Below are 12,423 nucleotides of genomic sequence, written 5' to 3' on the forward strand. Positions count from 1 at the left end.
ATCCAGATTGTTTCCATCTAATGAAAATAGGTTAATTTTTTCATGTCTGACACTAGGAGTTAAATGCATGCAAATTACCAATCTTTGTCTTGCTTTATGAATATTCTGAAATAGAGCGAAGGAAAATTATGAGGAAATAAATATAAGCTACAATTCACTAAATATGTATTTTTAAAAACACTGACTTTTATAAATCTTGCTTCAAGATTAGCACTTTTGTGGATTGAACATGCAATCACAAGCATGACCTAAAGTCTTACTTAGATTGGAAGGAAAACAACTAATCCCTTTTTTGGTTGCTAAGTTCTTTAGCGTGAATCACGCAACAAGTGTACTTAACAATAAGCGTAACAATAAAAGAAAAAGGATCGGTCAACTCCAAAAAAGTTAGGGGATTTGGGAGGGGTTGAAGGGATAGTGTCTAGGAAGATCTGGAAGAAGGAACAGGAGGGATGAACATGACATAATTCTGTTTCAATTAAAACCATATCTTTTAAAAAGAGGCTACTGTAGGCCTATACCCATATAGCAATGGCCATGAACATCCATTGGGTCAGAATTCAGGTGGTATGAGGAAAGTCAGTAGAGTACAATCTCCTGCCTTCACACATTTAAAACTCTGTAGCAAACACAGCATTTGCAGTGAACACTTAAAGCTGTGACAAAGCAGAGCAAACCAATCAGAGTGACTCATACAAACCAGTGAGAAGGTAAAGAGCACTAAACAAACCAAGTGTTCCACAAAACACAGACATATATAAGCAGGAGGCCCATCTGCCAAAAGCCAAATATCCTTACCCTGGTTTCAGGCCTCCTGAAAACCTGTTAGTTAAAATACAGAACATCATCATCATCATGGAAATGTTCTTACTGACCTGTGAAAGATGCCATTAGATTCAACAGCCTAGTCCCTAGAAATATTATTATCCTCTATAACATATTTACCCACAAAGTTTCATTCAATATCATATCAATCCTAATACATTTATTTGTGCTATAATTTTCAGGGAAGTATCTGATTTGAAGAAATGTATCTCCCTCACCTCCAACTATTTTAAGCACAAATCCTTTTTAGCAAGTGCTTTCACAACCTATTGTGAACAAGCTGCATTTCAAAATTAAATGTTGTTTCTGTTTAGAAAACTGAAGACATTTTCCATACAAAAGCAGTGATATAAAAAAGGAGATATGCTGTCAGAGCAGCCCACAAAACCCAAACGGGATCCAGAACACAGGTTAGCCACATATGAACTCACTATCTTTTTTAATTCTTTATTAATTACACTTTATTCACTTTGAACTCACTATCTTAATAGTGAGATCATCATAGAACTTAAACCTGATTTCTATTTAAATTAATTTTCAATTCTTATTGGAACTCTAGAATTAAACTCTATGATGTGGTTACCCCACTGGAAGCAGGGTGCATTCTCTGATGGACATGGCATCAAAGAGGAAGCTTCAAGGAGGAAGAGGGAGTGGCTGTCTCTGAAGAAGTAAGATCATGCTTCATTTAACTGAGAGACACTAACTTCAGCAGTATTATGCCTTTGCCTATGGCCTGTGAATCCTAACAGAACATGTAGCCTCTGTGTAGGAAAACATTAGTCAAAAGAAACAGCACACGGGGACAGAACCTGAGAAAAACAAACAGCTGTGACATTCTGGGGAAGACTTAAATGTTTCTGTACTCCACTGCGAAGTCTACAATGCTGGCATCCAACCACTGGATACAGAATGAAAAACATATCAGCAAAAAAGACAATTCCCAGATTATTAGCTTTATGGATTGACTAAAGAGTGAGAAGATCACCTGAATGGGAACACAGGCCACAAAAGCCATCCCTGTGTCAGCATTAACAACTTAAAAGAAAAGAGTCCAGATGGAATTATCCTACCTGACTGAACAATTTTTGCTCCCAGAAGAGATGAGTTATTAATTGAAAATAGCAGTGCAAGTCATAGAATACCTCCCTTCAATTCACTGTTCAGGTCCCAGGTCACCGAAGTAGCAGAGTCTATTGCCACTACCTTTGGTTATTGAAAATATCACACACTCTGATTGCTAAAACATAAGAAATCATTCTCAAACTCAACAGGAATCTTCCTCCTTAGTGCCGGAAGGTGCTACGCAGGCTCATGGGGAGAAAAGACATCAAAGTTCTTACCTAGTACTGGACCAAGCATACTAAAGTATCAGTTTACTAGGAAAGCTATGCTAGCTTTTAGTGACATGACTGTTATGGAGTAACTGAATGCTTTCTGATTAGGTTTGAGGGCTGCTCCACAGAAGGCAATTCCATTCCTGGAATCTTTGGCTGGGTGAATTTATATGCCACAAGGTAGAACCTACTTTCGTGAGCACTTTCCTAAGTGCTCACGCTGTCAAATTGCCTTCTAAGTATTTATATTTATACCCGTAGACCTTTGCTGCTCTCAACCTTAGAGAAACTTCTGTTTGCAATGGACAATGATCAATGGAAAGATGTGTAACTGATCAGGGTGCTGAGAATAAGACACTAAGTGCTTGGCTCTGAATAGGACATCTATTTCCACAGTCCCTCTTTCTGCCACCAAGCCTCAGGGAACATTCTGATGAGTAGGTGAAAAAAATGTAAGAAGCAGAGGATGAGAACAAATGTGAAATGCTGTTTCCTGGACATGTCGTGTCTATCATACTCATGAACTCAGTAGCTGTGCTTATCTGCAGAAGACCTATACATATGATAAGTCACTTCTTTTCTGCCTCTGTCTCATCTACTCCAGCATGCTGTAGTATTTTTGCATTTGTCCTGAAGCTTGGTAAATGGACAGACAGCAAGAGATGAACACTAGAAAGAAGGCTTCATAATATCGTTTTTCTATGGAAATAGTGCCTACTGCAGAACAAAGTCATGAGACTGAGTCTAACAGATTACAGAACATCTTGTCAGTGTCTTTTCTACTGGAAGAAAATAGCTAGACAGTTTGGAAAAGGACAGTGTAATAACCAGTTTTTATGCTCACATGGTTCTTAAGCTGCTATAAGGAAATCCTCAGTAGTCCAGACAGGGGACGGTTAGGTCTGAGGGGTTTGCCTCTAAGTCTTGTGGGTATGTTTCTCTCTGTCTCCCTTTTGCTTCTCTCCTAAAATGAGCCTTTTCATATACATACAGAAGTTTATTTCCTTCTTGACTTGCATTCTCATGTAAGCCAGAGGAAACTGAAGTGCCTTTAAGACAGGAGCAGGCTAGATGGTCTCCCAATGTATGTCTTGGGAGCTTCATTTTCTAGTCTTACAAAACAGCACTACATTTTTATAGTCAGTGTTAATATTTTTCAGATTCATCCCAGTTGAGGAGTACATCAGTGTATCTTTTTTATTGCTGAGCAATATTCTAATCACTCTGATAGGTATTTACTGGCATATCTTCGTGCCTTTAATTTGTAAGTCTACCTCTTACTCCTATTATGATGTTGAAGAACTTTTCATGAGTTTTTCTGCCATCTGTACGCACCTCTTTAGTGAAAGGTTTTATGTCTTTTGTCCATTTTCACTGATAGGTTTTGAATATTCTTTATGTACTGTAGATACTAGTGTTTATCATGTATTAAGTTTCCAAATAAATTCTTTCCTGCTCTGTAGCTTGTCAATTTTTGGGTACTGAGACTCCTAGCAAGTTTTTCTTCATCACTTTACCCTTCAGGTTGTTCTTGTGTTATTTTATAGACAATTTTAGTTACATTTTAGTTGCATTTAGTGTGAAAAAGAAAAAAAAAACACATCTGCTCTACCTTTGCAGAAGAGAAAGTCTCAACATTTAACAAAGTAATTCTTTTCTATAGGATGATCTTTTCTCATCTATTAAGTGATTTTAAACTGGACAGTTATTGCTCAAAGAGATAGTAATGGGGCTTTGTAAAAAACACTTTTATGGGAGAATATTATACCTTCAATTCTCCACATCTCCCCTCCCGTATCTTCCTCCCTTGTTAACTGTCCCATGCAGGCATCTGAGTCTGCAGCCTATGATTAATAAGTATGTCATGAAGTCAGGTTTTCAGCCATAGATTATGCCAGTGAATCCTGAAAGGGCATGTTCAAGCTCCCCTTTTCATAGGCTAGCACCTAATTCAAGAAACATGAACCAAGACCTGATAAAGTATAATAAGTAGCTCCCCATATAGTTTCCCAATTTTAGTATATGTGCTGCCAAAGCAAGCACCCCATATAGTTTCCCTTCCCTTCAAAGCCCTTCTAGAAATTTCTCCTGAGGATTCAGAGATTAATATTGTTAATTAATACTAATTAGTACTATTAATACTATTCTGGTTCAATAAAGCTAGGTTTCTTCTCTAAATAGTATAAACAAAGAAAAGGAAGAAAATTTGTATACTGTCATCTCAATTTTCTCCTTTTTTTGTAGTTTGGACTATTTAAAGAAAAATCTAGGCAGTACTGTGTACACAATAATAAGAGCAGCGAAAAGACAGCAAAGGTACAGAGAAGTGATGGTGATAATGCTAGATTCAGAAAAAGCAATATCATCACATAGTAGATGACTTCGTAGAAGGCAGACCAGAATCAAGTCCATCTGAGCAAAACATAATTTAAAAGCACTCTAGAAACAAAGGCATTTAGTCACTTTAAAATCTGACCATAACCATTTCAGCCCTACAGTCAAGGAATCCCTAAAGACTATACAAGGTCACACACTGAGATTACACAAGATTTCAGAGCTAGCCAGAACTGTTTGTACTACTCCATAAAAGTTCCTCTTCCTGGTCAAGTTGTACTTTCCAAATAATGGAACCTATGATTGGTTCTGTCATTTCTAGAAATATTTCAGTATTATTTCTAACTATATCATTGCACCTAATCTATGGGAATTACAGTTAGATCATAGTCTTAATTTAATAAATTCAAGGGCAAAAAATTTTAATTAATGTCTTTATTAATTCTTTGAGACTTTCATACAGTGTATCTTGATCATATTTATAAACAAACCCTCATTTTTTTTCTGTATATTGGCCTAACTAGCCAATGAAAAGCAATTGATTGGCAAGCAGAGGATAAGCAAAAGGAATTATTTTATTACATTTCTTTTAATGATGCAAGATTTCTGATTATCAGGGTAATCTTTAGGTTGGCTTGGTATTTAATACCAAGTAATAATAAAATAAGCACTTATTAACTAGTATTATCTGTCCACCCTTTCAGGTGTGACAATACCTGGAAAATACCTGTCATTTCACAATTCTACCTCTACAAGTTGAGCTTGCTGTAACTGCATACCATTTGTGTTAATATTTGTCTTTCTGTGTGCCTAAGAACTGTAGGAGACAAGGTATGGCACAGCACACCCATACTCCCAGAACTCTAGATGGAAGAGTCATGAAGATATAGAGTTTGTATAGAGGGGAGAGGAAAGAATAAAGGGGGAGAAAGAAAGGGGAGAGTAGAGGGAAGGGGAGAGGAAGAGGATAGGAAGGGAGGGTGGAGGAGAAAGAAGAAGAGGGGTAGAGAAGGGAGATGTGATGAGCAGAGGGAGAGGGTGAAGACAAGGTGATTGGACAGGCCATACTGAGAAGAAGAGGAAAAGAAGAGATAGAAAAGGAGAGATGCAGAAGGGACTAAACACAGAAAGGAGGTGGGAGAAGAATGGGAGAAGGGTGGGTAGATGCGAAGAGGAAATGGTTGAAGAGAGTAGGGGAAGAGTGGAGAAGCAGGAGGAGGAAGAACAGAAACAGGAGAAGGGATGAAAACAGAAAAGGAAGGAGTAAGCAGACCAATGATAGAGAAGGAGGAACAGGTGAGAGGAGAAGGAGGGAGGGAGGTGGAGTGGGAAATAGAAGGAAATGGAAGGAAGAGATCAGAGAAGGGGAAGAGGAGCAGAAGAGAAAAGAGGGAGAGTGGATGAGGGAAAGAAAAGGTAGAGGATGGAGAAAGAGGGCAGAGAAGGAAAGGAGAAAGGGGAAGCAAGAGGAGACAGGACAGGAAGAAAGGGGAGAGGAGGAAAAAGAAGAAGAGAGTAGAAGGGAGGAAAGGACTGGAAGAAAGGAGAGATTAGGGAAGGAGAGGGGGACAAAAAAAGAAGACAAGGTAGAAGGGAGAAGAGAGGAGAGGAATAAAGAGAAGAGGGGAAAGGGGAAGGGAAGGGATAGGAAGGAGGGAGGGAAGAAGGGAAAGAAATTTTGAGAGAAAAGGAATAGAGAAGGGAAGGCACTTGAAAGAAGAGAAAGGACAGGAAGGGAGTTGAACAAAGTCAGCAACAAATCTGTATGGGTTTTAAGTAAAATATTTATACAAAAGATGATTTCAAATATTTTCTATTAGTGGCAGCAATTTCAATCCTTCTGAAATTGTATCTGGATCTTTAGGCTCAACTCTGTGTAACAGCTCCTTTGCCAGAGGGTCCCCAAAGCCCAAAATGGTTACTTTGAGTTTTAAAAGTAGCATGTACAACAGTCTGTGTAGTTTAAGAATATTTTGTGCTTTTATTATTTAAAATATATTTCTTTGAAGAACTTAATGCCAACTTTGTAAATTTAGTTATAAAACATGCTATCTTGCAATAATCTATCAAAGGCTTTGACTATGATCTGATGTAGGGACTTAAAACTTCAATTTACAAAACATATGAAAATCTTATTGTTACCTATTTGACTTACTGTTTAATAAGTTATTAAACAGTATTGTTCCTTATTAAACTTATTGTATCTATTAAACCATTCCAATATGAGCTGATTTCGCTATACAAAATCTGTAAATAGATTAAAATTGGTAAAACTTTAGTTATTTCATGTTAAAGATCCAGCTTAACCTATACATTAGAAAGCTAGTCAAAATTCAATTTTGTTTGTTATTGTTTTTGTGTTTTGAGACATGGTCTTATACTATATCCCAGGTTAGCAGTGAACTCAGTATGTAATCTAAGTGGGCCTTGAGTTAAGGTGACTCTCCTGCCTCAGCTTCCTAAGTGCTGAGATTCTGGAATGTGCCACCACACTTGGCTGCATTCACTTTTTTTCCAGAACTCACATGACATTAAGCCATAATGAAAAATCTACAGTTAACTTTTAATTGACAATAAAGAAAATCAACCCATAATATGAATGTTCTCCTCCAATGACAGGGGTCCTTCAGTGGGCAGTTTCAGGTAAAGTGGGGGCAATAGGCTACCTGGGACTAGTAAGATCCAATGCTGTTACAGTAAAGAATCTCCCTGGAGTGGCTTCCTAGCTAGGTTTTAGAGACCAAGAGCTTCAGCTGCTCTCTTGTCACTATGCATGAAAATCACAAACTAAGGATACTATTAAGAGATATACTGCCAGTCTGTGCGTGGCAGGTTATCCTATTTATACAACCTTTGGTAAACTGTGAGCTTAGTGAAGTGAGACAGCACAAGAGCAAATCTCAACTACAGGTGCTGAAGTCTGTTTCTCAACTTATGCTATGATCTAACAAGGAACAGATGTCAAAAGTCCTCAACAAGGTGCACTTATGAAGAAGCAGGATGTTGGCTAAAGCTCTTGAACTATGTGTGAGATTTGCCATCTTCTGAGAGCTATTCACTGATAACCGAATGTATTCCATGTATGCTTGTAAAAAATTATTCAACTATTCCTATCAGGCAAAAACAAACAAACAAACCTCAAAAAACACAAAGAAAATATCAATACAGTTTCACTTAGTGTATCCTCTAACAGCTTATTGGAATTAAAATTTTAGTTTGTAGCCTGAACAAAGATGGAGCAGCTGATATTTTTGCTTGGAGATTCATTCAATAACTATTTATTGAGTATATATTAAGATCTAAGACATAGAAATCAGTCTATATCAACAAAAAGCATCTCACACTTAACCTTAGGCTCTGCAGAGAATCCAACTTTTAAAACAAAACAAGTTACTCACTCCAGTAAGGACTCAAAAAACAAAGCTGCCCCATTTTGAGCTCTGTAAATGGTTTAAAATTGTAGTATCCATGCTAACGATGAATACTCAAATGCAATACCCAAATACAGAAGCATGCCTGCAAAGTACTGTCCATCTCAGTATGACTTCTATACAAAATAGTAACAAAGGAAGCAAACATGTTTTTGTTTGCCTGATGTTAGATGGGATTCTCACTCTGTAACCTACCCTGGCCTTGAAGGCTCTCTGTAGACAATAGGCTGGCCTCAAACTGACTTATAAATAAGTGTTGGTATCACAAGCGTGCATCATTACACCAACTACACCTTTCTCATAAGATAGAGATTGATTTTTTAAAATTTGATCAAAATCTTAGGATAGTTTTTTCCTGTCAATTACAAAACTGTAACTACAAACAAAAGAAATAGGTATATATTCCCTCTTTATTTCAGATTGAACACCAGAAAACCGTTGTCCTCACCATCCCCAAAAGGCAATTAAACACCCAGAGGTTAAATGTTCATGTGAATTAAAAATAAAAAGCTTCTTGGCTACTTAAACATCAATAATGAATTAAACACTCCACGTCACTTACCTTGTAATCTCTGGACACATTTTCTGATGTGACTGAACCTGAAATCTGACTAGAAATTGTAGCAGCTATAAGCTGTTTACACCATTCAACATGTGACCCTGTAGGACTAAAAGAAATAATGTAGTTAAAAATCGTTAAACACAGGCTCCTAATGAGAAAAATGTGTCCTGGGTAGGAATATTTAGTTATACATATTATTTTTTAAAACAGTGTCTCATGTGCAGAGTAGGCTGGCCTCAACTTACTGTTCAGCTGAGGTTAGCCTTGAACTCTCCATCCTCCAGCCTCTACCTCCCAAGTGCTGAAATTACAGATATGCCCCACAATGTCTTAAACTATTTGGTTGGCTACTTTCTAATTAATATAAGAATTAATAATAAACAAAACAGAGAATAAGGTCAGGTTCCAGGTTAGTTCTAGATGAATCAATCAACCTTCTTTAAAAAACTTAAGATTGTAGGTATTGGGGCTGGAGAAATGGCTCAGTGATTAAGAGCATTTGGCACCTCTTTAGAGGACCCAGGTTCATATTCCCATTGTTCATGTGGCAGTTCACAACTTTCTGTAACTCCAGTCCCAAAGGATCCAATGTTCTTTTCTGGACTCATTGGATAACATCTATACATACAGTGAGCTAAAGGCAATACCACAGATGCTCAGACACTGTCTCAATATGAAAACACAATAGTGCAAAGGAAATAGAACCCTCTGGTAGTCTAAAATGCAGCCTTACCTTGCTACCCAGTAACCCATTTTATAGAAAAGAAAACTGAACTTCTAGTTTTACCCATGGTCACATGACTGGTGACCATGTGCTCACCTGACCTAACAGACTCTGTAGGCAAACTAAGCAGTGAGAGCTTTAAAACTTGCCCTCAGGAGCCAGGCTCCTCTCCAGATCTCTCAGAACAGGGGAAAAATCAAAGGAAGCAAAACACTTAGGACCTTTTACCATGAAGTTAGATGTCATCTTGAAACAAAACAAAAACATTGCCAATTACATTCACACTACTGTGTTTGAAGGACAGAACACCTAATCTCTGATTAAGGTGTTCTAGTCTTTGTGGTTGAAAATATATTTAAAATATTTGCTAAATAAGTACAAATTTCTATGATATATTAAGATTCTATGATCCTAGTAGAATTTAGAATTGGATCACAATTTCTAAGGGACAGGAAAGGGGAGAGACATTTAATCTGTGTGTGTATGTGTGTGTGTGTGTGTGTGTTGAAACAGGTTCTCTCTATGTAGTTATGTAGTCCTGGATGTCCCAGAGCTTTGTTCTATAGACCAGACTGGTCTCAAACTCACCAAAATGCCCGTGCACTGGGTTAGTCTCCTTTACTGCCTGCTCTTCTTTTTTTTGAGACAGCCTTATTCTGCAGTGAAGGCTGGCTGGAACTCACTATATTTACCACTATATTGGTCTGGTATATGCAGCAATCCTGGTTTTGTCCCTTGAGTGGAGTGTTTCCTTTTTGTCCTATTTTTACCAGCAGTACCCATCCCTGAATACAGATACATAAAATCAACTAGAGGAAATCAACTGCTGACTAGATCATGCCCTACCTTCTTCCCATAAAGACACTTCTCTTTACTTTGCAGACTTGCAATCCATTGCTTCCTGAGGTTGACCCACCTCTTCCTGTCCTCATTTGTACATGGATTGCCCAGGTAGTCCCAGGACTCCTTTTGGATCCTTGCTGTATGGATCTACCATAGGGCTTTTCTCCAGAAGCCTATTCCTATCACTTTGAAGAACACACAGGATAAATCAGATCAGATTTTTTAAAAGACACAAGCACAAGAGATAGGAAGCCCTAACAATACTGCTTCAAATGTAATCTTTGGCTCCAATTGTGCCTACTCTCATTTCTTCCTCTCTGGAGAGGTTTGTGAATCAAAATATCTCCTTTGTGGCTTAAAATTGATTGTGCTGCTTCAAGAAAGGGGTGGGTTTATTGTTGTTCGGTGTTTATCAATAAATTGCACTTAACACATGTAATTTCAATTATCAGCCTTAGAGCCATAAAGTTATAGCATGGCATTTTGTGAATAGACAAGAACTCATGTGTTGCTGGATACTTTCCGATGAGTGAAGTGCTCATGGTTACAAGGGATGTCTTAGCTGTGGTTAGTTTTTAGTGAAGGCTTTTACTCAGTGATTAATGTATTAAAATATACTGTAATTACACTCAGATACAAGGTGAGAGCATGTTGTTTGTTGCTTGTCTTTGGAAACTCTTAAAAGTTCAGAGCACTGAAATGACTAAGACAGGCAGGCATAAACAGCTGCAACCCACTGAGCTACAATACAACTGTCTGTTGCCCAAGTGTCTAAGTGGGGAAACTGGATGTTCCAGCCATCTGTTGTCATTACCCGACTGGGTGGTGGCCTTTCTCAGTTGGACATGTCAGGTATGCCTTGAACTGACTTATTTAAATCTTCCTCAGAAGTAGGACTTGTAGAACCAAGAAAAAAAAGGAACTGTGTACTTTAAAGTGTAAAGAACTGAAAGTACGTAACTATATTCCTGCTTCATGAGCATTATGGAAGCGGTCCATCTCAGTTTTTCAAATCTGTGTATCTTTATCACGATCTGCTACAGATTTGGGGCCTATGGAGTCTCATCTCCTAGTCTCCACCCCAAACAGCAGCAGCTGAACTGGATCTTAAAATCACACGATTTAGACAAGAAGGGGACGCTAAAAAGAAGCCAGGCGACATTTCCCTTGAGAGGATCGTTGGCCCCGGCCAGGCACAGAAAAGGGATCCTTGAGGAGCAGTAGGCACTAGTGCGGGTTTGACAGCTCTGAAGCAAAGAGCTATGGGGCTCACTGGGCGGAAGTGAGCAGGTGCCCAACCCCGGGCAGGTCCTAGAGCAGTGGCCCGAGACGTGGACGAGAGGCGAGAGGTGGCTGTGAAGGGGCCGCCCAACCCCCGCCTCGGCTTCGGACTGGGAACCTGGAGAGGACGCCTGGCCTTAAGCTAGGCACCGAGAGGCTGTGGCGTCCAGGGCCCTACTTACCTGTCCAGGGTCTCCATGCTGGGGTGTCGGGAGCCGGCCGAGCCGCCCCCAGCAACCCGAGCGGGTCTCCACCCAGCTGCCGGCCCTGGCCCCGGGCCCCCAGAGCCCTCACAGCCAGCTGCCGCAGCAGCCGCCGCTGTCACTGGCCTGTCCATGTCGCGTCAAGCCCGGAGACTCCGGTGAGCTGCAGTCCAGAGTACAGCGGAGGCCAGCCAGGCTCCGCGATGCGCCCCCTGCCGCCCTGCTCCCGCTTAGCCACTAGCTTCAGGAGTCGGCCGCCATTAGCTGGCACCTGGCGGGCCCGCGTTACCCACAAGGCCACGCGCGCGGGGCGGGGTCGATGCAGGAAGGGCGGCGCGTGACGCCCGGGTTCACACTGTCCTACTACAGCTGCCTGCCCACATTCCTGTCACAGGAACCTGAAGTTGGCCACCACAGAACACCCCCGACACCCTAACACCCCAACAGACACACACACACTACAACCTCTGAGGTTTGGAAACTGCTAAGTGGTTGTGCATGACAGGTGCTTTCCTCTGCAAACAAACCGGGTACATTGTGGACTTAAAAAAATAAAATAATAATGAAGTGCCGAGGAAGTTCTCTATCTGAAAACTTTTTTTTTTTCCTTCTCAGTTTTGGGTTCCAGGAAAGTTTCTGGGTGGGAACATCCTGGGGTCATGCTAGACATCTTAAAGCATAAACAATTCCATGGGTTTTTTTTTTTCACTTTTTTTTTGCAATTCCCATTCTGTTCTTCTCTCTACCCTACTCTCCCCCACTCCTACTCCACATCTCCACCTCCCAGCCATCTGTAGGACAACCACATGCTCCAAAGACGCCCTCAGAACATCCGCCCTTGGTTTATGTTAAGTTTAACATTTAACTTCTGTTATGCAAATCA

The 12,423-nt window shown here is 39.9% G+C and overlaps 1 protein-coding gene across 4 annotated transcripts in view; it reads right to left on the minus strand.

Moving 5' to 3' along the window:
• Mtmr1 (myotubularin related protein 1) overlaps window positions 1-11,782 on the minus strand; it is a 67,471-nt gene extending 55,689 nt beyond the window's left edge. For 3 of the 4 annotated variants that reach the window (XM_055608753.1, XM_055608751.1, XM_055608754.1), the window contains exons 1-3: window positions 11,520-11,782; window positions 8,490-8,595; window positions 799-822 (exon numbers count right to left, since the gene is read on the minus strand). In XM_055608753.1, the coding sequence (XP_055464728.1) occupies window positions 799-822; window positions 8,490-8,595; window positions 11,520-11,674 (285 nt within the window). In that variant the 5' untranslated portion in view covers window positions 11,675-11,782. The remainder of the gene's footprint in view (window positions 1-798; window positions 823-8,489; window positions 8,596-11,519) is intronic. The other variant, XM_055608752.1, reaches the window with a different exon arrangement.
• Window positions 11,783-12,423: the final 641 nt, after the last annotated feature.

This window comes from Psammomys obesus, unplaced genomic scaffold (genome assembly GCF_907164565.1).
Source record: "Psammomys obesus unplaced genomic scaffold, mPsaObe1.curated_primary_1811, whole genome shotgun sequence".
Classification (NCBI taxonomy): domain Eukaryota; kingdom Metazoa; phylum Chordata; class Mammalia; order Rodentia; family Muridae; genus Psammomys; species Psammomys obesus.